This window comes from Oncorhynchus mykiss, chromosome 2 (assembly GCF_057628025.1).
Source record: "Oncorhynchus mykiss isolate SJ-2025 chromosome 2, ASM5762802v1, whole genome shotgun sequence".
NCBI lineage: Eukaryota > Metazoa > Chordata > Actinopteri > Salmoniformes > Salmonidae > Oncorhynchus > Oncorhynchus mykiss.
The window spans coordinates 101,051,931-101,077,820 of NC_143023.1; the positions used below are offsets into that span (position 1 = coordinate 101,051,931).

Below are 25,890 nucleotides of genomic sequence, written 5' to 3' on the forward strand. Positions count from 1 at the left end.
TTCCTGGGGTTTATTATGGATCCCCATTAGTTCCTGTCAAGGCAGCAGCTACCCTTCCTGGGGTTTATTATGGATCCCCATTAGTTCCTGCCAAGGCAGCAGCTCCTCTTCCTGGGGTTTATTATGGATCCCCATTAGTTCCTGTCAAAGCAGCAGCTACTCTTCCTGGGGTTAATTATGGATCCGCATTTGTTCCTGCCAAGGCAGCAGCTACTCTTTCTGGGGTTTATTATGGATCCCCATTAGTTCATGTCAAGGCAGCAGCTACTCTTCCAGGGGTTTATTATGGATCCCCATTAGTTCCTGCCAAGGCAGCAGCTACTCTTCCTGTTTTTTTTTCATGGATCCCCATTAGTTGCTGCCAAGGCAGCTGCTACTCGTCCTGGGGTTTATTATGGGTCCCCATTAGTTCCTGTCAAGGCAGCAGCTACTCTTCCTGGGGTTTATTATGGGTCCCCATTAGTTCCTGTCAAGGCAGCAGGTACTCTTCCTGGGGTTTATTATGGATCCCCATTAGTTCCTGCCAAGGCAGCAGCTACTCTTCCTGGGGTTTATTATGGATCCCCATTAGTTCCTGTCAAGTTAGCAGCTACTCTTCCTGGGGTTTATTATGGATCCCCATTAGTTCCTGCCAAGGCAGCAGCTACTCTTCCTGGGGTTTATTATGGATCCCCATTAGTTCCTGCCAAGGCAGCAGCTACTCTTCCTGGGGTTTATTATGGATCCCCATTAGTTCCTGTCAAGGTAGCAGCTACTCTTCCTGGGGTTTATTATGGATCCCCATTAGTTCCTGCCAAGGTAGCAGCTACTCTTCCTGGGGGTTATTATGGATCCCCATTAGTTCCTGCCAAGGCAGCAGCTACTCTTCCTGGGGTTTATTATGGATCCCCATTAGTTCCTGTCAAGGCAGCAGCTACTCAGCAACAACTCAGTTTCAGAATGGGTGGCAAGAAATGTTAGTCCTAAATATTTCAAAAACTGAAAGCATTGTATTTGGGTCAAATCATTCACTAAATCCCAAACTCTCTCCCCCCTCCCTTCTCTCCACTCCTCCTCTCTCCACTCCTCCCCTTTCCTCTCTCCTCCCCTCCCTTCTCTCCACTCCTCCCCTTTCCTCTCCTTCACTGTCCTCTCCTCTACCCTCCCTCTCCTCCTTTTCCTGTCCTCTCCTCTCTCCACTCCTCCCCTCCCTTCTCTCCACTCCTCCCCTTTCCTCTCTCCTCCACTCCTCCCCACTCCTCCCCTCCCCTCTCCTCCTCTCTCCTCCCCTCTCTCCACTCCTCTGCTCTCCCATACCCCTCTTCTCCACCCCCCTCTCCTCCCCACTCCTCTCCTCCTCTCCTCCCCTCTCTCCACTCCCCTCTCTCCTCCTCTCCCCTCTATCCACTCCTCCCCTCTCCCCTCCTCTCCCCACTCCTCCACTCTCCCTATCCCACTCTCTCCCTCCCCCATTACTCTCTCCCCTTTTCACTCTCTCTCTCTCTTTCTCTGTCCTCCTCTCCATTTCCCTCTTCTCTCTCCTCCCCTCTCTCCCTCCACAGTGGATAGCCCTGGCCTCTCTGTTCTTCATCCTCGTGTCCATCTCCACCTTCTGTCTGGAGACCCACGAGTTCTTCAACCCCATCGTGAACCGCACCGAGCTGGAGCTGGTGGACAACGTGACGGTGGAGCATGTGTACCAGGAGACGGAGACGGTGGTCTATCTCACCTACATCGAGGGCGTCTGCGTGGTCTGGTTTACCTTTGAGTTCATGATGAGAGTCATATTCTGTCCGGACAAGATGGAGTTCATGAAGAAAGCTCTCAACGTTATCGACTTCGTGGCTATCTTACCGTTCTACCTGGAGGTCGGGCTGAGCGGGCTGTCGTCTAAAGCGGCTAAGGATGTTCTGGGGTTCCTGAGGGTGGTGAGGTTCGTCAGGATCCTGCGTATCTTCAAGCTGACCCGTCACTTCGTGGGCCTGAGGGTTCTGGGTCACACGTTACGAGCAAGCACCAATGAGTTCCTACTCCTCATCATCTTCCTCGCACTCGGAGTCCTCATATTCGCCACGATGATCTACTACGCCGAACGGATGGGAGCGGACCCGACCGACCCGCGCGCCAGCGAGCACACGCACTTCAAGAACATCCCCATCGGATTCTGGTGGGCCGTCGTTACCATGACGACCCTTGGTTACGGCGACATGTACCCCCAGACGTGGTCTGGCATGCTTGTCGGAGCGCTGTGCGCCCTGTCGGGTGTACTGACCATCGCCATGCCCGTCCCCGTGATCGTCAACAACTTTGGAATGTATTACTCCTTGGCCATGGCGAAGCAGAAGCTACCAAAGAAGAAGACCAAGCATATCCCGCGAGCACCCCAACCAGGATCACCCAACTACTATAAGTCCAGCATCAACTCTCCTCCAACGCCCCATAAAGCACCGCTCCTTCCTGAAAGCCCGAAATTAGTCCACCCCGTTTTGGCTCTGGCTCAAAACATTACTCTGACACACGATGACGTCTTCAAAGTAAAGTTTCCAGGTGAGAAATCTCTTCTTTTCTCTCCTCTCCTTCCCTCTTCATTTCTTCTCTTCTCTGTAGTCAAACTCTCCTGCAACATCCTATTGTTCAGCTGTTTGTCTCGCTGTCTGTCTCGCTGTCTGTCTCGCTGTCTCTCTCGCTGTCTCTCTCACTGTCTGTCTCACTGTCTCTCTCACTGTCTCTCTCACTGTCTCTCTCACTGTCTCTCTCACTGTCTGTCTCACTGTCTGTCTCACTGTCTCTCTCACTGTCTCTCTCACTGTCTCTCTCACTGTCTGTCTCACTGTCTCTCTCACTGTCTCTCTCACTGTCTCTCTCATTGTCTCTCTCACTCTCTGTCTCACTGTCTCTCTCACTGTCTGTCTCACTGTCTCTCTCACTGTCTGTCTCACTGTCTCTCTCACTGTGTGTCTCACTGTCTCTCTCAATGTCTGTCTCACTGTCTATCATACTGTCTGTCTCACTGTCTGTCTCACTGTCTCTCTCACTGTCTGTCTCACTGTCTGTCTCGCTATTTGTCTCGCTGTTTGTCTCGCTGTTTGTCTCGCTGTCTGTCTCACTGTCTCTCTCACTGTCTGTCTCACTGTCTATCTCACTTTTTGTCTCGCTGTCTGTCTCGCTGTCTGTCTCGAATGTGTGTCTCGCTGTGTGTCTCACTGTCTGTCTCACTGTCTGTCTCACAATTTGTCTCACTGTCTGTCTCACTATTTGTCTCAATCTGTCTCACTGTCTGTCTCACTGTCTGTCTCACTGTCTGTCTCACTATTTGTCTCACTCTGTCTCACTGTCTGTATTACTGTCTGTCTCGCTGTTTGTCTCACTGTCTGTCTCGCTGTTTGTCTCGCTGTCTGTCTCGCCGTTTGTCGCACTGTTTGTCTCGCTGTTTGTCTCGCTGTCTGTCTCGCTGTTTGTCTCGCTGTCTGTCTCGCTGTCTGTCTCGCTGTCTGTCTCGCTGTTTGTCTCGCTGTCTGTCTCGCTGTCTGTCTCACTATTGGTCTCACTGTCTCTCTCACGATTGGTCTCACTGTTTGTCTCACTGTCTGTCTCACTGTCTCTCTCACTGTCTGTCTCACTGTCTGTCTCGCTGTATTTCTCACTGTCTCTCTCACTGTCTCTCTCACTGTCTGTCTCACTGTCTGTCTCACTGTCTGTCTCACTGTTTATCTGTAGACGCCCTCCCTCTACTCCCAGTGGCTCAACCAGGTAACTCGGCCACTTCTGATTTAACAAATTCATCTCTCATTTATTAAAAGATCAATAAGCTTTATGATTAGCAGTTTGAGATGTAGCCCGTGGAACGTAGCACATGACTCACTGCCACCTTCCTAGCACTCTCACAGCCAGTCTGGCGTCTGCCTCCGTGTCACACACACCTATATAGTAATAATTATGTAATGAAGATTCATATATGTGTAAGGGGCTTACATCAAGGCAATGAAAAGATTTGTTAAAGATTCTGTAAAACTAAATACCCGTATGAAGGTAGCGATTGTTGTTGTGTAGTAATTTGGCATCAATAACAGAAATGTTGTTACTATAGTAACTACAACAGCTTTACTATAAAAGAAAGAGCAATTTAAAGTTCAGTGTTAATTTTAGGTATATAAAGGACAATCGCATCAAGTTAAGTACTGGACAAGCATGGCACACATTAACTAACATGGACAAGCATGGCACACATGAACTAACATGGACAAGCATGGCACATATTAACTTGTGCATATCATTGAATGCAGGCGACTAACATGCGCTAGGCTGCTACTTGTCAGGTCAAGTGGGTTGATGTTTTTAAGGCTAACATACTTGTCTCACGTTGGCAATAATAATAATAATATCCTTCTGTAGCACGCTTCAAATCCTGCTGTTGACTGTCCGAAGCAGTGCTAGTATAATTTATTTAGCTTCTTATGGGCGTCCCACCTGGCCAACATCCGGTGAAATTGCAGATCGCGAAATTCAAACTACAGAATTATAAATATTTAACTTTCATAAAATAACAAGTGTAATACATCAAAATAAAGCTTAACTTCTTGTTAATCCAGCCGCTCTGTCAGATATCAATAAGGCTCTATGGCGAAAGCAGACCATGCGATTATCTGAGGACAGCGCCCCGCATACAAAACCATGAAAAACATATTTTAACCATTGTTCAATAATGTCCTTCTTTATATCCATAAAACTCAGTTTAGCTGGCGCGCTTCAGTCAATAATCCACCCAGTTTCCCTCCATCAAAATGCATAAAAAATGAATCCCAAACGTTACTAATAAACTATTCCAAACAAGTCAAACAACATTATTAATGAAACCTTAGGTACCCTAATATGTAAATAAATGTACAAATTTAAGACGTAGAATCATTATTGTCTTTACCTGAGAAAAATACCAAAGAACGTGCTCTCTTCCACGCGCTTGGAAACACTACAGCCAAAATGGGAGCCACCTAGAAAAACTACAATTTCGGGCTAATTTTTCCAAAAACCTGTTGACATCTAGTGGAAGCCCTAGGAACTGTAATCTGGGAGGACTTCGCCTTATAATAAAAGTGAAAGCCATTGAAAATAGTGGTAGGCTGACATTTTTTTTTGTTTGGGGGGGGGGGTTGTCCTCAGGGTTTTGCCTGCCATATCAGTTCTGTTATACTCACAGACATTATTTGTTTTCTATCCAAATCTACCAATTATATGCATATCCTAGCTTCTGGGCCTGAATAACAGGCAGTTTACTTTGGGCACGCTTTTCATCCGGAAGTGAAAATACTGCCCCCTACCCAAGAGAGGTTAAACAGTCAGTAATATTTTATTTGAATCATGCTGGGATATGTGCAATACAGAATGTAGCACGCAACATAAAGCTTTCATACCCCATCTTCTAATTGAAGGTGCTGCACCTAGAATTTCTCAGACCTTCTCCCCAATGTGGGCTTCCGAGTTGCCCAGCATTTCAGTGCAAGACGCGTCACTGCAGTGCCTGGTTCGAATCCAGGCTGTGTCACATCCAGCCGTGATTGGGAGTCCCATGGGGCGGTGCACAATTGGCCCAGGGTCGTGGCCGGGGTAGGCCGTCATTGTAAATAATAATTTGTTGTTAACTGACTTGCCTAGTTAAATAAAGGTTAAATATATTTTAAAAACATTGTAAGATAGGTGAATTGTAACAGCACTATGCTCCATTCAAAACACATTTCCTACCCCTCCCCCGCATCCAATTTCCCTGTAACATAACGGACACTTACGTTTTTCACTTTTGACTTTGGTTAAAAGATATTTCACAGCGATTTAGATAGCACAATAATTCCCCTACGCTGTTCAATGCTTGTTTCCTCACATAAAGAGCTAACAGTGTCGAATTTTAGTAATTTTAGTAACCAGGAAATTATGATTTTTCAATATTGGTCACTTGACCCTACTTCCACTAGATAACACAGCCACAAAGTCAAAACAGCTTTCCCATTTTGACAACAGATGCCTCTCCAGCGGCAGAAATCAATAGGCGAATATCACAGCCAAGCACAACACTGGAGGGTAAGTAGCACTTTAAAACAATATCATTCCCCTATTACTGCAGCTATATTATGGATATGTTCTTGAAAATATGTTTTTGTTGTTTAAAAAATCCTACATGTAGCTCCTTTAAGCTGGTACTGTTGTTGTTTGTTACTAAACATCATATGATTCACTTTTGACAGACTTCAGCACTGAGTAAAGGGAGGTTAGCCTCTGAGGGAAGGAAGTTGTATTGTATTGAATTGGGATGCCCATTTATCTAATTGTTGCAGTTCTCTGCTCGGGTCTCTTGTTTGGCAGTTGGACAAGAAGCATTGAAATATTTAATTTGATCAGAGTGTTTGACCTTGTTGTCTGTATCTCCTGGAGAAATGATATTCTAATTTTACTTCTATGGAATCTCCTGAATCTCCTGATCTAATTCTGTTTCTATGGAATGTCCTGTTCTAATTCTGTTTCTATGGAATCTCCTGTTCTAATTCTGTTTCTATGGAATGTCCTGTTCTAATTCTGTTTCTATGGAATGTCCTGTTCTAATTCTGTTTCTATGGAATGTCCTGTTCTAATTCTGTTTCTATGGAATGTCCTTTTCTAATTCTGTCTCTATGGAATGTCCTGTTCAAAATTCTGTTTCTATGGAATGTCCTGTTCTAATTCTGTTTCTATGGAATGTCCTGTTCTAATTCTGTTTCTATGGAATGTCCTGTTCTAATTCTGTTTCTATGGAATGTCCTGTTCTAATTCTGTTTCTATGGAATGTCCTGTTCTAATTCTGTTTCTATGGAATGTCCTGTTCTAATTCTGTTTCTATGGAATGTCCTGTTCTAATTCTGTTTCTATGGAATGTCCTGTTCTAATTCTGTTTCTATGGAATGTCCTGTTCTAATTCTGTTTCTATGGAATATCCTTTTCTAATTCTGTTTCTATGGAATGTCCTGTTCTAATTCTGTTTCTATGGAATGTCCTGTTTTAATTCTGTTTCTATGGAATGTCCTGTTCTAATTCTGTTTCTATGGAATGTCCTGTTCTAATTCTGTTTCTATGGAATATCCTTTTCTAATTCTGTTTCTATGGAATGTCCTGTTCTAATTCTGTTTCTATGGAATCTCCTTTTCTAATTCTGTTTCTATGGAATGTCCTGTTCTAATTCTGTTTCTATGGAATATCCTTTTCTAATTCTGTTTCTATGGAATATCCTGTTCTAATTCTTTTTCTATGGAATATCCTGTTTTAATTCTGTTTCTATGGAATCTCCTGTTCTAATTCTATTCTATGGATTCTCCTTTTCTAATTCCAATTTCTATGGAATCTCCTGTTCTAATTCTATTGATATGGAATCTCCTGTTCTAATTCTATTGATATGGAATCTCCTGTTCTAATTCTATTGAATCTCTTGTTCTAATTTTAATTATATTTCTTTGGGATCTCCTGTTCTAATGTTATTTACATGGAATCTTGTGTTATAATTATATTTCTATGGAATGTCCTGTTCTAATTCTAATTCTATGGAATCCCTTGTTCTATTTTTTTTTTAAATTAAATCTCCTGTTCTAATTCTATTTCCATGGAATCTCCTGTTCTAATTCTATTTCTATGGAATCTCCTGTTCTAATTCTATTTACAGTGGGGCAAAAAAAGTATTTAGTCAGCGACCAATTGTGCAAGTTCTCCCACTTAAAAAGATGAGAGAGGCCTGTAATTTTCATCATAGGTACACTTCAACTATGACAGACAAAATGACAGGCCTCTCTCATCTTTTTAAGTGGGAGAACTTCCACAATTGGTGGCTGACAAAATACTTTTTTGCCCCACTGTATATGGAATATCCTGTTCTAATTCTATTTCCATGGAATCTCCTTTTCTAATTCTATTTCCATGGAATCTCCTGTTCTAATTCTATTTCCATGGAATCTCCTGTTCTAATTCTGTTTCTATGGAATCTCCTGTTCTAATTCTATTTCTATGGAATCTCCTGTTCTAATTCTGTTTCCATGGAATCTCCTGTTCTAATTCTATTTCCATGGAATCTCCTGTTCTAATTTTGTTTCTATGGAATCTCCTGTTCTAATTCTGTTTCTATGGAATCTCCTGTTCTAATTCTGTTTCTATGGAATCTCCTGTTCTAATTATATTTCCATGGAATCTCCTGTTCTAATTCTTTCTATGGAATCTCCTGTTCTAATTCTATTTCTATGGAATCTCCTGTGTGTCTGTCTGAAGATTCCAAGCTGAATGGGGAGGCGGCCAACGCAGCTCTAGCCAATGAAGACTGTCCTCATATAGACCAGGCCATCTCGCCAGAGGAGATTTTCAGCCCCAGTGAGAGAGAACGGCCTTGTTGTCTCATCACCACAGCTGCAGAACGACCCAACCACAAAGGGTGTAGAGTCAGGAGGGGTACGTACACCTACAGTAACAGCCAAACACAGTCCAACCACACAAGGGGAGGAGGGAGGAGAGTTATGTACTGTAACTGCCAAACAAAGGCAGCTATTAAACGGGTTGCTTTCCCTACGACCTGATTTCTCATAATCACACATACAGTACGCAATTACACACACACACACACACACACACACACACACACACACACACACACACACACACACACACACACACACACACACACACACACACACACACACACACACACACACACACACACACACACACACACACACACACACACACACACACACACACACACAAGGTTGTTAGCCTTTGCTCTACCCCCTAACTGTCATCTTATAGATCTGCATTCTGGTTTGACCTCTCCTCCTAACAATAGACAGCGGTCACTTTACATTCGGTTTTGTCTTTCTTTTGACCAACGTGTTTTTGAAACGTCTTTGTCGATGATACCTGTAGCTACCGTAGCTCTGTAGAGAAGTGCTCTGAACTCCATAGAACACGACGGGTCATTAAAGACGCCCTCCAGATTCAGCTAGTTTGGAACCTTTCCCATTGAAAAACAATATCCCAAGTAAATACAGTAATGTACACACACTTAAGCAGATGTTTTTTTGTTGTTGTTGAGTTGACTCATCTTCGAAAGTCTGAGTTCTAAAAATACTTCTGCAAAAAAATCAAGGTCAGGACATTACAGGATATTACAGGACATTACTGGACATTACTGGACATTACTGGACATTACTGGACATTACAGGACATTACTGGACATTACTGGACATTACAGGACATTACTGGACATTACTGGACATTACAGGACATTACAGGACATTACTGGACATTACAGGACATTACAGGACATTACTGGACATTCCAGGACATTACTGGACATTACTGGAGAGCCCATGACATCATCAGATTGAAATAGTGCAAAGGGACTAGGGCCTGCGTCGCAAATGGCACCCTATTCCCTATATAGCGCACTACTTTAGACCAGGGCCCTATAGAACCCTATTCCCTATGTAGTACACTACTTTAGACCAGAGCCCTATTCCCTATATAGTGCACTACTTTAGACCAGAGCCCTATAGAACCCTATTCCCTATGTAGTACACTACTTTAGACCAGAGCCCTATTCCCTATATAGTGCACTACTTTAGACCAGAGCCCTATAGAACCCTATTCCCTATGTAGTGCACTACTTTAGACCAGAGCCCTATAGAACCCTATTCCCTATGTAGTGCACTACTTTAGACCAGAGCCCTATAGAACCCTATTCCCTATATAGCGCACTACTTTAGACCAGAGCCCTATTGAACCCTATTCCCTATATAGCGCACTACTGTTGATCAGGGCCGTATATTTGGGATAGAGTGTCATTTGGGATGCAGAAAGTACTATAAGATGTAATCAGACGTATTCCAATTATCCTTTTCCTTTAGAACCAACTTCTCTGGTTTTAAACGGCCTGTGTGGCATCGATACCCAGCTAGCAATGAGGAATCTGGCCCAGAAGCGGCCATCTTCCGGGAGGCCGGAACTGATTGAATCGGCCCGGAATCGGGTGTTGGACTCGACACGGAATCAAAATTAACGACTGCCCAGAACCGGCCCCAGTACATCGACCCGTTTCCATCTACTGGAATTCAGCCGACTTTGCCAGCATCTCACCAGGATCCCCCAGAGGCGGCCCGATCCAAATTTTTATAAATGTATACAAAACTACCCAATTTAGTAATTTTAAATATCACTATTATATATTTATACATACAGGCTCCATCCACACAGTTTTTAATGCCTATCAATTGCCTTGCACAAAGTATCAAAATACTAAAATACTACACAGGACTCTTAAAGAATTTCGTTTAAATGTTATTTGTATTTTTTGATCACAGAAACAATGAGAAAATATGGAAAAATAAATAATTATATGTTAATTATATAAAGCAGCCCTTAATCATCTGCCCGAGAGTAGCCCCAATCGGCCCGAGGCCTAAGTAATACATTTGGGCCCGATAACTCACACCTGACTCTTGGCCGAGTGCCCCAACTCAGCCGGAATCGGCCCAGATCCACTGTGCTAGCTGGGTATGAGTCAGAAACATTGATTATAGTGTCAAAATTGACTATAAAGTGTAAATAGTATAATTTTGGCCATAAAGTCAGCCTCGTCCAAAACTACGTTTTGTAAGTGAGTTTGTCACGACATACAGGATGGGTGGATATGGATTAGGATCATGTGACAAATAAAATTAGATTTGATTAGGATCATGCCCACTTGCCCAGTGACTTGATAAGTTGATTGGGAGTCCCATAGGGCAGCGCACAATTGGCCCAGAGTTCTCCCTGGGTTTGGCCGGGGTAGGCCGTCATTGTAAATAAGAATTTGTTCTTAACTGACTTGCCTAGTTAAATAAAAAAAATAATTAAATTGTGGCCTGGCTGCTCAATGTGACTGCTAGCTTCATTGACAAACACAGAGTTGGAACTTAGCCAAATAGCATTTTTTTGGGGGGGGGGGGGAGAGCGGGGGCTGATAAACAGCATTTAACTTGTGCTTTAATTACCATAGTTTGACAGCTTGAGGATGATGAAGTTGTAGACAGGTTATAGTTCTCAGAAATCAGTCCTGAGCACAGCCAGACTTTCCCGACTCGATAGACTGAATGCAGTGCACTGACCAGTTTTTCAGGCACATTTTTTTAAATTGAGAAATACTGCACCAAACACCTTAGCTAGATGTCAAACTGCGCTACGAAGATCTCCTCAGCAAAAAAAATTCTAAATGAATGACAGATTTCTTGATTTATCTTAGATGAATTCTGACTTTTTTTTATTTTTTTTTATGAAGTGACTATTTTATATACACACAACATACATAATGTACCTATATATAATGTGTATATATGTTATACAAACAAAACAACCAATTTGAGATGTTATTATATGAAATACAATGTGCTTGTGAAGAAAGCCTTGATGTATGTTTTGTTTGTTGTTTTACTGGCTCTATCATGTATGCAGCTACCTGGTGTGTTTGTTCTACTGACGCTATTGATGATGAACCCTGCTGATGATTAGGAATCTGACGCCATTGACGATCATCATGATGCCCTGTCTTGCTGATGGGTGTAATTAGTGTGGTGTTAGAGCCCAACGCTAATAGAGAATATCTGACTCTAGAGTATGAAGTCCTGTGGTGTTATGAGGGGCTATGTGAAGTTGCCTCATGACAGAGTAAAATGAAATTCCCAACCCTAAATTTGGAAAACAACAAACACTGTAAAAAAAATAAGAAAAATATTATACTTATAAATGTCTGTCTTTTAAAAAAATATATAATTCATGACTACGCCAACTCTAATCCAGTCTGTGTTTTAACTGGTATCTAAAAGCACAAAGCTATTGTTCTATTGGGGCTTGAGCCAACAGTGACCTAACAAATCTCTTATTGCCATCGAGGCCTAATGTATGCAAAACCTCAAGTTGGCATTCCGTTTCTCAAGTTGGGGGATTCAGCCCTTGGCTCTCAGTTAAAGGGAACACAGGACAGAATCCCAAAATCTACAGGGAGAATCGGTAAAAAAAGTGTAGCAGACTGCCAACATATTCTCCAATATACTGTAGCAGACTGCCAACATATTCTCCAATATACTGTAGCAGACTGCCAACATATTCTCCAATATACTGTAGCAGACTGCCAACATATTCTCCAATATACTGTAGCAGACTGCCAACATATTCTCCAATATACTGGAGCAGACTGCCAACATATTTTCCAATATACTGTAGCAGACTGCCAACATATTCTCCAATATACTGTAGCAGACTGCCAACATATTCTCCAATATACTGTAGCAGACTGCCAACATATTCTCCAATATACTGTAGCAGACTGCCAACATATTCTCCAATATACTGGAGCAGACTGCCAACATATTCTCCAATATACTGTAGCAGACTGCCAACATATTCTCCAATATACTGTAGCAGACTGCCAACATATTCTCCAATATACTGTAGCAGACGGCCAACATATTCTCCAATATACTGTAGCAGACTGTCAACATATTCTCCAATATACTGTAGCAGACTGCCAACATATTCTCCAATATACTGTAGCAGACTGCCATCATATTCTCCAATATACTGTAGCAGACTGCCAACATATTCTCCAATATACTGTAGCAGACTGCCAACATATTCTTCAATATACTGTAGCAGACTGCCAACATATTCTCCAATATACTGTAGCAGACTGCCAACATATTCTCCAATATACTGTAGCAGACTGCCAACATATTCTCCAATATACTGTAACAGACTGCCAACATATTCTCCAATATACTGTAGCAGACTGCCAACATATTCTCCAATATACTGTAGCAGACTGCCAACATATTCTCCAATATACTGTAGCAGACTGCCAACATATTCTCCAATATACTGTAGCAGACTGCCAACATATTCTCCAATATACTGTAGCAGACTGCCAACATATTCTCCAATATACTGTAACAGACTGCCAACATATTCTCCAATATACTGTAGCAGACTGCCAACATATTCTCCAATATACTGTAACAGACTGCCAACATATTCTCCAATATACTGTAGCAGACTGCCAACATATTCTCCAATATACTGTAGCAGACTGCCAACATATTCTCCAATATACTGTAGCAGACTGTCAACATATTCTCCAATATACTGTAGCAGACTGCCAACATATTCTCCAATATACTGTAGCAGACTGCCAACATATTCTCCAATATACTGGAGCAGACTGCCAACATATTCTCCAATATACTGTAGCAGACTGCCAACATATTCTCCAATATACTGTAGCAGACTGCCAACATATTCTCCAATATATTGTAGCAGACTGCCAACATATTCTACAATATACTGTAACAGACTGCCAACATATTCTCCAATATACTGTAGCAGACTGCCAACATATTCTCCAATATACTGTAGCAGACTGCCAACATATTCTCCAATATACTGTAGCAGACTGCCATCATATTCTCCAATATACTGTAGCAGACTGCCAACATATTCTCCAATATACTGTAGCAGACTGCCAACATATTCTTCAATATACTGTAGCAGACTGCCAACATATTCTCCAATATACTGTAGCAGACTGCCAACATATTCTCCAATATACTGTAGCAGACTGCCAACATATTCTCCAATATACTGTAACAGACTGCCAACATATTCTCCAATATACTGTAGCAGACTGCCAACATATTCTCCAATATACTGTAGCAGACTGCCAACATATTCTCCAATATACTGTAGCAGACTGCCAACATATTCTTCAATATACTGTAGCAGACTGCCAACATATTATCCAATATACTGTAGCAGACTGCCAACATATTCTCCAATATACTGTAGCAGACTGCCAACATATTCTCCAATATACTGTAACAGACTGCCAACATATTCTCCAATATACTGTAGCAGACTGCCAACATATTCTCCAATATACTGTAGCAGACTGCCAACATATTCTCCAATATACTGTAGCAGACTGCCAACATATTCTCCAATATACTGTAGCAGACTGCCAACATATTCTCCAATATACTGTAGCAGACTGCCAACATATTCTCCAATATACTGTAGCAGACTGCCATCATATTCTCCAATATACTGTAGCAGACTGCCATCATATTCTCCAATATACTGTAGCAGACTGCCAACATATTCTCCAATATACTGTAGCAGACTGCCAACATATTCTTCAATATACTGTAGCAGACTGCCAACATATTCTCCAATATACTGTAGCAGACTGCCAACATATTCTCCAATATACTGTAGCAGACTGCCAACATATTCTCCAATATACTGTAGCAGACTGCCAACATATTCTTCAATATACTGTAGCAGACTGCCAACATATTCTCCAATATACTGTAGCAGACTGCCAACATATTCTCCAATATACTGTAGCAGACTGCCAACATATTCTCCAATATACTGTAGCAGACTGCCAACATATTCTCCAATATACTGTAACAGACTGCCAACATATTCTCCAATATACTGTAGCAGACTGCCAACATATTCTCCAATATACTGTAACAGACTGCCAACATATTCTCCAATATACTGTAGCAGACTGCCAACATATTCTCCAATATACTGTAGCAGACTGTCAACATATTCTCCAATATACTGTAGCAGACTGCCAACATATTCTCCAATATACTGTAGCAGACTGCCAACATATTCTCCAATATACTGTAGCAGACTGCCAACATATTCTCCAATATACTGTAGCAGACTGCCAACATATTCTCCAATATACTGTAGCAGACTGCCAACATATTCTCCAATATACTGGAGCAGACTGCCAACATATTTTCCAATATACTGTAGCAGACTGCCAACATATTCTCCAATATACTGTAGCAGACTGCCAACATATTCTCCAATATACTGTAGCAGACTGCCAACATATTCTCCAATATACTGTAGCAGACTGCCAACATATTCTCCAATATACTGGAGCAGACTGCCAACATATTCTCCAATATACTGTAGCAGACTGCCAACATATTCTCCAATATACTGTAGCAGACTGCCAACATATTCTCCAATATACTGTAGCAGACGGCCAACATATTCTCCAATATACTGTAGCAGACTGTCAACATATTCTCCAATATACTGTAGCAGACTGCCAACATATTCTCCAATATACTGTAGCAGACTGCCAACATATTCTCCAATATACTGTAGCAGACTGCCAACATATTCTCCAATATACTGTAGCAGACTGCCATCATATTCTCCAATATACTGTAGCAGACTGCCAACATATTCTCCAATATACTGTAGCAGACTGCCAACATATTCTTCAATATACTGTAGCAGACTGCCAACATATTCTCCAATATACTGTAGCAGACTGCCAACATATTCTCCAATATACTGTAGCAGACTGCCAACATATTCTCCAATATACTGTAACAGACTGCCAACATATTCTCCAATATACTGTAGCAGACTGCCAACATATTCTCCAATATACTGTAGCAGACTGCCAACATATTCTCCAATATACTGTAGCAGACTGCCAACATATTCTCCAATATACTGTAGCAGACTGCCAACATATTCTCCAATATACTGTAGCAGACTGCCAACATATTCTCCAATATACTGTAACAGACTGCCAACATATTCTCCAATATACTGTAGCAGACTGCCAACATATTCTCCAATATACTGTAACAGACTGCCAACATATTCTCCAATATACTGTAGCAGACTGCCAACATATTCTCCAATATACTGTAGCAGACTGCCAACATATTCTCCAATATACTGTAGCAGACTGTCAACATATTCTCCAATATACTGTAGCAGACTGCCAACATATTCTCCAATATACTGTAGCAGACTGCCAACATATTCTCCAATATACTGGAGCAGACTGCCAACATATTCTCCAATATACTGTAGCAGACTGCCAACATATTCTCCAATATACTGTAGCAGACTGCCAACATATTCTCCAATATATTGTAGCAGACTGCCAACATATTCTACAATATACTGTAACAGACTGCCAACATATTCTCCAATATACTGTAGCAGACTGCCAACATATTCTCCAATATACTGTAGCAGACTGCCAACATATTCTCCAATATACTGTAGCAGACTGCCATCATATTCTCCAATATACTGTAGCAGACTGCCAACATATTCTCCAATATACTGTAGCAGACTGCCAACATATTCTTCAATATACTGTAGCAGACTGCCAACATATTCTCCAATATACTGTAGCAGACTGCCAACATATTCTCCAATATACTGTAGCAGACTGCCAACATATTCTCCAATATACTGTAACAGACTGCCAACATATTCTCCAATATACTGTAGCAGACTGCCAACATATTCTCCAATATACTGTAGCAGACTGCCAACATATTCTCCAATATACTGTAGCAGACTGCCAACATATTCTTCAATATACTGTAGCAGACTGCCAACATATTCTCCAATATACTGTAGCAGACTGCCAACATATTATCCAATATACTGTAGCAGACTGCCAACATATTCTCCAATATACTGTAACAGACTGCCAACATATTCTCCAATATACTGTAGCAGACTGCCAACATATTCTCCAATATACTGTAGCAGACTGCCAACATATTCTCCAATATACTGTAGCAGACTGCCAACATATTCTCCAATATACTGTAGCAGACTGCCAACATATTCTCCAATATACTGTAGCAGACTGCCAACATATTCTCCAATATACTGTAGCAGACTGCCAACATATTCTCCAATATACTGTAGCAGACTGCCAACATATTCTCCAATATACTGTAGCAGACTGCCAACATATTCTCCAATATACTGTAGCAGACTGCCAACATATTATCCAATATACTGTAGCAGACTGCCAACATATTCTCCAATATACTGTAGCAGACTGCCAACATATTCTCCAATATACTGTAGCAGACTGTCAACATATTCTCCAATATATTGTAGCAGACTGCCAACATATTCTCCAATATATTGTAGCAGACTGCCAACATATTCTCCAATATACTGTAGCAGACTGCCAACATATTCTCCAATATACTGTAGCAGACTGCCAACATATTCTCCAATATACTGTAGCAGACTGCCAACATATTCTCCAATATACTGTAGCAGACTGCCAACATATTCTCCAATATACTGTAGCAGACTGCCAACATATTCTCCAATATACTGTAGCAGACTGCCAACATATTCTCCAATATACTGTAGCAGACTGCCAACATATTCTCCAATATACTATAGCAGACGGCCAACATATTCTCCACTATACTGTAACAGACTGCCAACATATTATCCAATATACTGTAGCAGACTGCCAACATATTCTCCAATATACTGTAGCAGACTGCCAACATATTCTCCAATATACTGTAGCAGACGGCCAACATATTCTCCAATATACTGTAGCAGACGGCCAACATATTCTCCAATATACTGTAGCAGACTGCCAACATATTCTCCAATATACTGTAGCAGACTGCCAACATATTCTCCAATATACTGTAGCAGACTGCCTACATATTCTCCAATATACTGTAGCAGACGGCCAACATATTCTCCAATATACTGTAGCAGACTGCCAACATATTCTCCAATATACTGTAGCCATTCAGGTGGCCTAGTTGAATGTCAACATGTCTGCTCCTTTAAACCATTCCAGTACCACCCTGTGCATGCATGTTGTTGAACTAGCTGCTACTACATCTGATGCACTCAATGCATACTACTTACACACTCAATGCATACTACTGACACACAATACATACTACTGACACACTCAATACATACTACTTACACACTCAATGCATACTACTGACACACAATACATACTACTGACACACTCAATGCATGGAGAATACCACTGTTGTTGACCTCACTGACTGTCTGTTGACATTGTCTGTTGACATTTGTGTTTGGAGAAAACAAAAAACAAGACAGCAACAGGTTGTAAGAAATACAGAGACAGACCAGGCTGACATGGGTCCATCATAGAGACAGACCAGGCTGACATGGGTCCATCATAGAGACAGACCAGGCTGACATGGTTCCATCATAGAGACAGACCAGGCTGACATGGTTCCATCATAGAGACAGACCAGGCTGACATGGTTCCATCATAGAGACAGACCAGTCTGACATGGGTCCATTATAGAGACAGACCAGGCTGACATGGGTCCATCATAGAGACAGACCAGGCTGACATGGCTCCATTATAGAGACAGACCAGGCTGACATGGGTCCATCATAGAGACAGACCAGGCTGACATGGGTCCATCATAGAGACAGACCAGGCTGACATGGGTCCATCATAGAGACAGACCAGGCTGACATGGGTCCATCATAGAGACAGACCAGGCTGACATTGGTCCATCATAGAGACAGACCAGGCTGACATGGGTCCATCATAGAGACAGACCAGGCTGACATGGGTCCATCATAGAGACAGACCAGGCTGACATGGGTCCATCATAGAGACAGACCAGGCTGACATGGGTCCATCATAGAGACAGACCAGGCTGACATGGGTCCATCATAGAGACAGACCAGGCTGACATGGGTCCATCATAGAGACAGACCAGGCTGACATGGGTCCATCATAGAGACAGACCAGGCTGACATGGGTCCATCATAGAGACAGACCAGGCTGACATGGTTCCATCATAGAGACAGACCAGGCTGACATGGGTCCATCGTAGAGACAGACCAGGCTGACATGGGTCCATCATAGAGACAGACCAGGCTGACATGGTTCCATCATAGAGACAGACAAGGCTGACATGGGTCCATCATAGAGACAGACCAGGCTGACATGGGTCCATCATAGAGACAGACAAGGCTGACATGGTTCCATCATAGAGACAGACCAGGCTGACATGGGTCCATCATAGAGACAGACAAGGCTGACATGGGTCCATCATCCAACTGCTGCCCTGGTATTGTCTTGTACTGCACTCGAAACACTCTGCAGAGTACTCAAAACACGCTCTGTTTTCCAACTGAAGGTTATGACAAGCCTTGGAGCTTCCTAAACAGCATGTCTGGCATGAGCGGCCATGATGCCTCTGCAGTGTCGTCCTCCTGCGTTTCCTCCCCCAAGTCCATACTGTCTCCTCCAGCACTCTCCTTCCCACATCCCATCCATTCTCTTAACTCTAGCATGGTTTACCAGGACACTTTGGGCTTGTCCATACTCAACCCCTAACGGTAGCCCCTACTCACTAGACACGTGAAGATCTGAGAGGATTGGATAGGTGTAGGCAATATGGTGATAGCTCCACCTAGCCTATCAGTTGTCACCATAATGCTTAAGCCTCTCCAAACCCCTCAGAAAACCAAGTGGCTAGGGGTTGTTTCTGGACAAATCCTATCACTATGTGACTTGCTCTCTCCTCATCTCTCCTCTCTCCTCCTCCTCTCTACTGCTCTCTCCTCATCTCTCATCTCTCCTCTCTACTGCTCTCTCCTCATCTCTCATCCCTCCTCCTCCTCTCCACTGCTCTCTCCACTCCCCTCCTCCTCTCTCCTCTCTACTGCTCTCTCCTCATCTCTCATCTCTCATCCTCCTCTTTCCTCTCCACTGCTCTCTCCTCTCTCCTCCTCCTCTCTCCTCTCCACTGCTCTCCTCTCTCCTCTCTCCTCCTCCTCTCTCCTCTCCACTGCTCTCTCCTCCTCCTCTCTCCTCTCCACTGCTCTCTCCTCATCTCTCCTCTCTCCTGCTCTCTCCTCATCTCTCATCCCTCCTCTCTCCTCCTCCTCTCCGCTGCTCTCTCCTCATCTCTCCTCTCTCCTCCTCCTCTCTCCTCTCTACTGCTCTCTCCTCATCTCTTCTCCTCCTCTCTCCTCTCCACTGCTCTCTCCTCCTCTCTCCTCTCTACTGCTCTCTCCTCCTCTCTCCTCCTCCTCTCTCCTCTCCACTGCTCTCTCCTCATCTCTCCTCTCTCCTGCTCTCTCCTCATCTCTCATCCCTCCTCTCTCCTCCTCCTCTCTCCTCTCTACTGCTCTCTCCTCCTCTCTCCTCATCTCTCCTCTCTCCTCATCTCTCCTCATCTCTCCTCTCTCCTCCTCCTCTCTCCTCATCTCTCCTCTCTCCTCCTCTCTCCTCATCTCTCCTCTCTCCTCATCTCTCCTCATCTCTCCTCTCTCCTCCTCCTCTCTCCTCTCCGCTGCTCTCTTTTCTCTACTACTGTCTTCTTTCTTCACAGATTTAGTTTTACACTGGCCTTTCTTCCTGCTGTCCTTTCTTCCTGCTGTCCTTTCTTCCTGTTTTCCATTCCTTCCTGCTGTCATTTCTTCCTGTTTTCCTTTCTTCCTGCTGTCCTTTCTTCTTGTCTTGGGCGTGTCATCAGCTCCAGTTCATATTCAGTACTGCCATACGGGCCTCTTTTGCATTGATTACCCAGTTCAGCTGCAGAGATAGCTCCAGTAAAGCATTGATGATATATACTAGTCTGATACAGGATATTATCCCCTATTGTCTATACGTTCTCCCTTTCTATAATTGCCTGTTGCTTTTGATTTCTCATACTTTTGATTTTTTGTTCTATATTAATAACTTTCCCTCTGCTTTTTTAAAACAAAAAAACTTGTGAAAGAAAGACAATTTCATAAGATGTATTTAACCCCTGCTTTACAATGTTTATGATGCTGAAGCTATGGTTTTACTTATTGGGAGTGTTCAGCTCCCAGCTGTTGGCTGTGGCTCAATGGCACCATATTCCCTACATAGTGCATCACTTTTGATCAGAGCTCTGAAGACCCTGGTCCAATGTCGTGCACTTTATAGGTAATAGGGTGCCATTTTGGGAGTCCCACAGTCCCGTTGTTGAGTATTTCCCGTGAAGTATTTATTTGTTGCAAAGTTGATAAGTTCTAAAATATGAGACTTGACAAAGACTTTGTGAACTCTGAGAGTGGCAGTTCAGACCCCCCCCCCCCCCCCCCCCCCCCAAAAACAAAAAAAAATCTGGAATGAATAGAGATCTAGAATGCTGAAGATTCTAGAACGAGGAAATGGTGACGATTCTTTTTTTGATAATAGCGATGATATTTTGTTGTCAACAGAAACTAAACTGTGGTTTCATTTGCATGTGTTGCATGAGATTTTATGTTCAACACGAGAAGCTAACTATCACATGTAAGAAAAACATTGTTTTCTTTCAAAAGCTTTTTATTTTATTTATTATGCACACTTGAAATCAGCTTATTCTATAGCAAGAGACTCTTAGTAAAAAGGTTTTATGTAGCTGACACATGTTTCCCTTTCCCAAATTCAGGTATTGTTAACTTACTGTATGGTTTTAGGCAGGGGTTGGAACCAAAATTATTGTCCAATTGTTTTGTTCTAAACTAGCTAACAAGCTTGTGTGTGAACAGCGGCACCATAATTCAAATATAAATAAATAAATAAAAAAGTCTTAAGGCCTTTGCTGACTGTATGTCGGATTCAGTCTTTTGCGATCATCACGTCACATTGTGAGATCATCACGTCGCATTGTGAGCTCATCACGTCACATTGGGAGATCATCACGTCACATTGTGAGATCATCACGTCACATTGTGAGATCATCACGTCACATTGTGAGCTCATCACGTCACATTGCGAGATCATCACGTCACATTGTGAGATCATCACGTCACATTGGGAGATCATCACGTCACATTGTGAGATCATCACGTCACATTGTGAGATCATCACGTCACATTGGGAGATCATCACGTCGCATTGTGAGCTCATCACGTCACATTGTGAGCTCATCACGTCACATTGGGAGATCATCACGTCGCATTGTGAGATCATCACGTCACATTGTGCGATGTTACCAAATTAAAATCTTGACATCAACCTGGCCAGATGGTAAGATTTGCTTCAGTTTTGTCGTCACATTCTGCGATCGACTTGAGAGGCTACGTCGAACGACGTAGTCTATGTCAACTGCAGCATTGTGTTTGATCTGCCCTTATGACAGCACCAGCAATGCAAGCCCATCTCTATCCTTATGAGAGAGTTAATTGAGTTTGGAAAAACTGAAAATAGTTTTCACATACAAACTTTATATGTCAGAATCAAATAGGCTTCCCTGAAATAACGTGGTCGGTGTGGTAGATTTTATTTGGGGGGGGGGGATTGGTGATTTTGTGCATTTATCAAAATCCTATCAGGTAACCTGATTTCAGATGTCATGTAAACAAGATTATTAGGGAAATCGTTTTGGAAATCGCTCTGGCAAAGGATGTAGGCGTTTTAATTCTGTGTGTACTCAGTGCCGGCCGTGTTCTTATTTGTCAGTCACCAGGATCGGCTCGCAAACACCAGCCAAAATTCATGATAAAGGCTAAAACCAATCTGACATTGCCATAACTTTGTCTGAGCCTACGACCGCAAGTAGTGGCACTGAATCAGCAGACCTAGACCCTGTCTCACTGAACCAGCCAAGACCTAGTGGTACTGAACCAGCCAAGACGTAGTGGTAGTGAATCAGCAGACCTAGACCCTGTCACACTGAACCAGCCAAGACGTAGTGGTACTGAACCAGCAGACCTAGACCCTGTCTCACTGAACCAGCCAAGACGCAGTGGTACTGAACCAGCAGACCTAGACCCTGTCACACTGAACCAGCCAAGACGTAGTGGTACTGAACCAGCAGACCTAGACCCTGTCACACTGAACCAGCCAAGACCTAGTGGTACTGAACCAGCCAAGACGTAGTGGTACTGAACCAGCAGACCTAGACCCTGTCACACTGAACCAGCCAAGACGTAGTGGTACTGAACCAGCAGACCTAGACCCTGTCTCACTGAACCAGCCAAGACGCAGTGGTACTGAACCAGCAGACCTAGACCCTGTCACACTGAACCAGCCAAGACGTAGTGGTACTGAACCAGCAGACCTAGACCCTGTCACACTGAACCAGCCAAGACGTAGTGGTAGTGAATCAGCAGACCTAGACCCTGTCTCACTGAACCAGCCAAGACGTGGTGGTACTGAACCAGCAGACCTAGACCCTGTCACACTGAACCAGCCAAGACGTAGTGGTACTGAACCAGCAGACCTAGACCCCGTCTCACTGAACCAGCCAAGACGTAGTGGTAGTGAATCAGCAGACCTAGACCCTGTCTCACTGAACCAGCCAAGACGTAGTGGTAGTGAATCAGCAGACCTAGACCCTGTCTCACTGAACCAGCCAAGATGTAGTGGTACTGAACCAGCAGACCTAGACCCCGTCTCACTGAACCAGCAGACCTAGACCCTGTCTCACTGAACGAGGAGCCAAGACGTCCGACAATCATTTACGACCTAGGAATTTGTCCAAGACTTAAAACATTTTGTCTGAGATGGCTAAAATTGTACAGTCTGTGGGGGGGCTTTACCTTTTTGTAGTTAATAAATCCAATGTGAAACTTGGATTATTCCAACCTCAACTAGCATTGGAAAAGTGAATCCATTCTTCTCTAATGAAAAATCTCCCTCCCTAATTTCTGAATTAGGCCTGGAACATCAGTAAACTACAGTAGCCTAGCTTCGGAGGGGGAGGGTCTACAGTAGCCTATGCTTAGGAGGTGGAGGGTTTTCAGTAGCCTATGCTTCGGAGGGGGAGGGGCAAGTAGCCTACGCTTTGGAGGGGGAGGGGCAAGTAGCCTATGCTTCGGAGGGGGAGGGACTACAGTAGCCTATGCTTCAGAGGGGGAGGGTCTACAGTAGCCTATGCTTAGGAGGTGGAGGGTTTTCAGTAGCCTATGCTTTGGAGGGGGAGGGGCAAGTAGCCTATGCTTCGCAAGGGGTGGGGCAAGTAGCCTATGCTTCGGAGGGGGAGGGGCAAGTAGCCTAGACACACAAAGATCTTCAAATGGCAGGAAGATGCTGGAATAACTTTCCAAGTGACAGAATGAGGGCTTTGCATAGGCACTTTATGGTTACGTTTTTTATGGGACTGTAAAAAAATGCCTGGAATGTTAAAAAGAAACGTTATTATTATTAACCAGTTCTCAAGCTTTTAAAATAGCAGTTCTGTTCGGGAACAGCGTAGGTCGTTTTCGTTCCCCGGAACCGGTTCCAACCCCTGGTTTTAAGAAAATAATTTCATACAGGGACCTCCTTTCAAACGAGTAACACTTCACTAAGTACACCAAACTTAACTTAATTAATATACCACATTTTAAATGAACTTCACTAAGTACACCAAACTTAACTTAATTAATATACCACATTTTAAATTAACTTCACTAAGTACACCAAACTTAACTTAATTAATATACCACATTTTAAATTAACTTCACTAAGTACACCAAACTTAACTTAATTAATATACCACATTTTAAATGAACTTCACTAAGTACACCAAACTTAACTTAATTAATATACCACATTTTAAATGAACTTCACTAAGTACACCAAACTTAACTTAATTAATATACCACATTTTAAATGAACTTCACTAAGTACACCAAACTTAACTTAATTAATATACCACATTTTAAATGAACTTCACTAAGTACACCAAACTTAACTTAATTAATATACCACATTTTAAATGAACTTCACTAAGTACACCAAACTTAACTTAATTAATATACCACATTTTAAATGAACTTCACTAAGTACACCAAACTTAACTTAATTAATATACCACATTTTAAATGAACTTCACTAAGTACACCAAACTTAACTTAATTAATATACCACATTTTAAATGAACTTCACTAAGTACACCAAACTTAACTTAATTAATATACCACATTTTAAATGAACTTCACTAAGTACACCAAACTTAACTTAATTAATATACCACATTTTAAATGAAAAAAACGTACTACTGAGATAATATGAGCTGTTTTCATTTTGTTTAACAATACACACCGATGCAAAGTTGATGTAACAATGTATTGTTTATATCTGTAGGAATGTGTTTTTTTTTTTTTACAGCTCTAATACTTACGTATAAGTCAAGAAGATACTTTAACAAGCCTTTAGTTGACTTATTTATCAGTAACATTAATCCTTGTAAAATATATATATTCAAGTCAAATAAAATATATCCTGTTTTATTTGGGCAAAGTTTTCCATTTCCTTTGGTCTGATCACGTCTCTGCTGTGATTGGTGGTGTTTGTTTTGAAATGTTAAACCCTTTGTGAAGATTACATGTCAAAAATAACTACAGGTTAACTATATGCTCGTATGTAAATGCGATTTCAGTAATGAAACATTCTGAGGTTTCAGTACAGAACAGTATGGGGGGGTTTGGGGAGATTATTGGGGAAAAGTAAAATGCATGTATTTTTACATTATGCACAAATTAAAGTATTAAAATACCGAGATGTAAACTAAAAAGGTTTTGCATGAAATAAATGTTGCATACAACAAACAGTATTTTAGACTCTGTTTTTATTTAACAGGCAAAACATGCATTCATGTTTTATACTTTATCTATTGCAGACAGTGTAGTTCTTTGGCCCAGTTGCAGACAGTGTAGTTCTTTGGCCCAGTTGCAGACAGTGTAGTTCTTTGGCCCAGTTGCAGACAGTGTAGTTCTTTGGCCCAGTTGCAGACAGTGTAGTTCTTTGGCCCAGTTGCAGACAGTGTAGTTCTTTGGCCCAGTTGCAGACAGTGTAGTTCTTTGGCCCAGTTGCAGACAGTGTAGTTCTTTGGCCCAGTTGCAGACAGTGTAGTTCTTTGGCCCAGTTGCAGACAGTGTGGTTCTTTGGCCCAGTTGCAGACAGTGTAGTTCTTTGGCCCAGTTGCAGACAGTGTAGTTATTTGGCCCAGTTGCAGACAGTGTAGTTCTTTGGCCCAGTTGCAGACAGTGTAGTTCTTTGGCCCAGTTGCAGACAGTGTACTTCTTTGGCCCAGTTGCAGA

The 25,890-nt window shown here is 42.4% G+C and overlaps 1 protein-coding gene across 1 annotated transcript in view; it reads left to right on the top strand.

Moving 5' to 3' along the window:
* Positions 1–25,890, top strand: part of LOC110502612 (voltage-gated potassium channel KCNC1) — a 78,770-nt gene that overhangs the window by 47,923 nt on the left and 4,957 nt on the right. Inside the window, exons 2-4 of the mRNA XM_036961073.2 lie at positions 1,542–2,526; positions 5,989–6,048; positions 8,251–8,427. Of these exons, the coding sequence (XP_036816968.2) occupies positions 1,542–2,526; positions 5,989–6,048; positions 8,251–8,427 (1,222 nt within the window). The remainder of the gene's footprint in view (positions 1–1,541; positions 2,527–5,988; positions 6,049–8,250; positions 8,428–25,890) is intronic.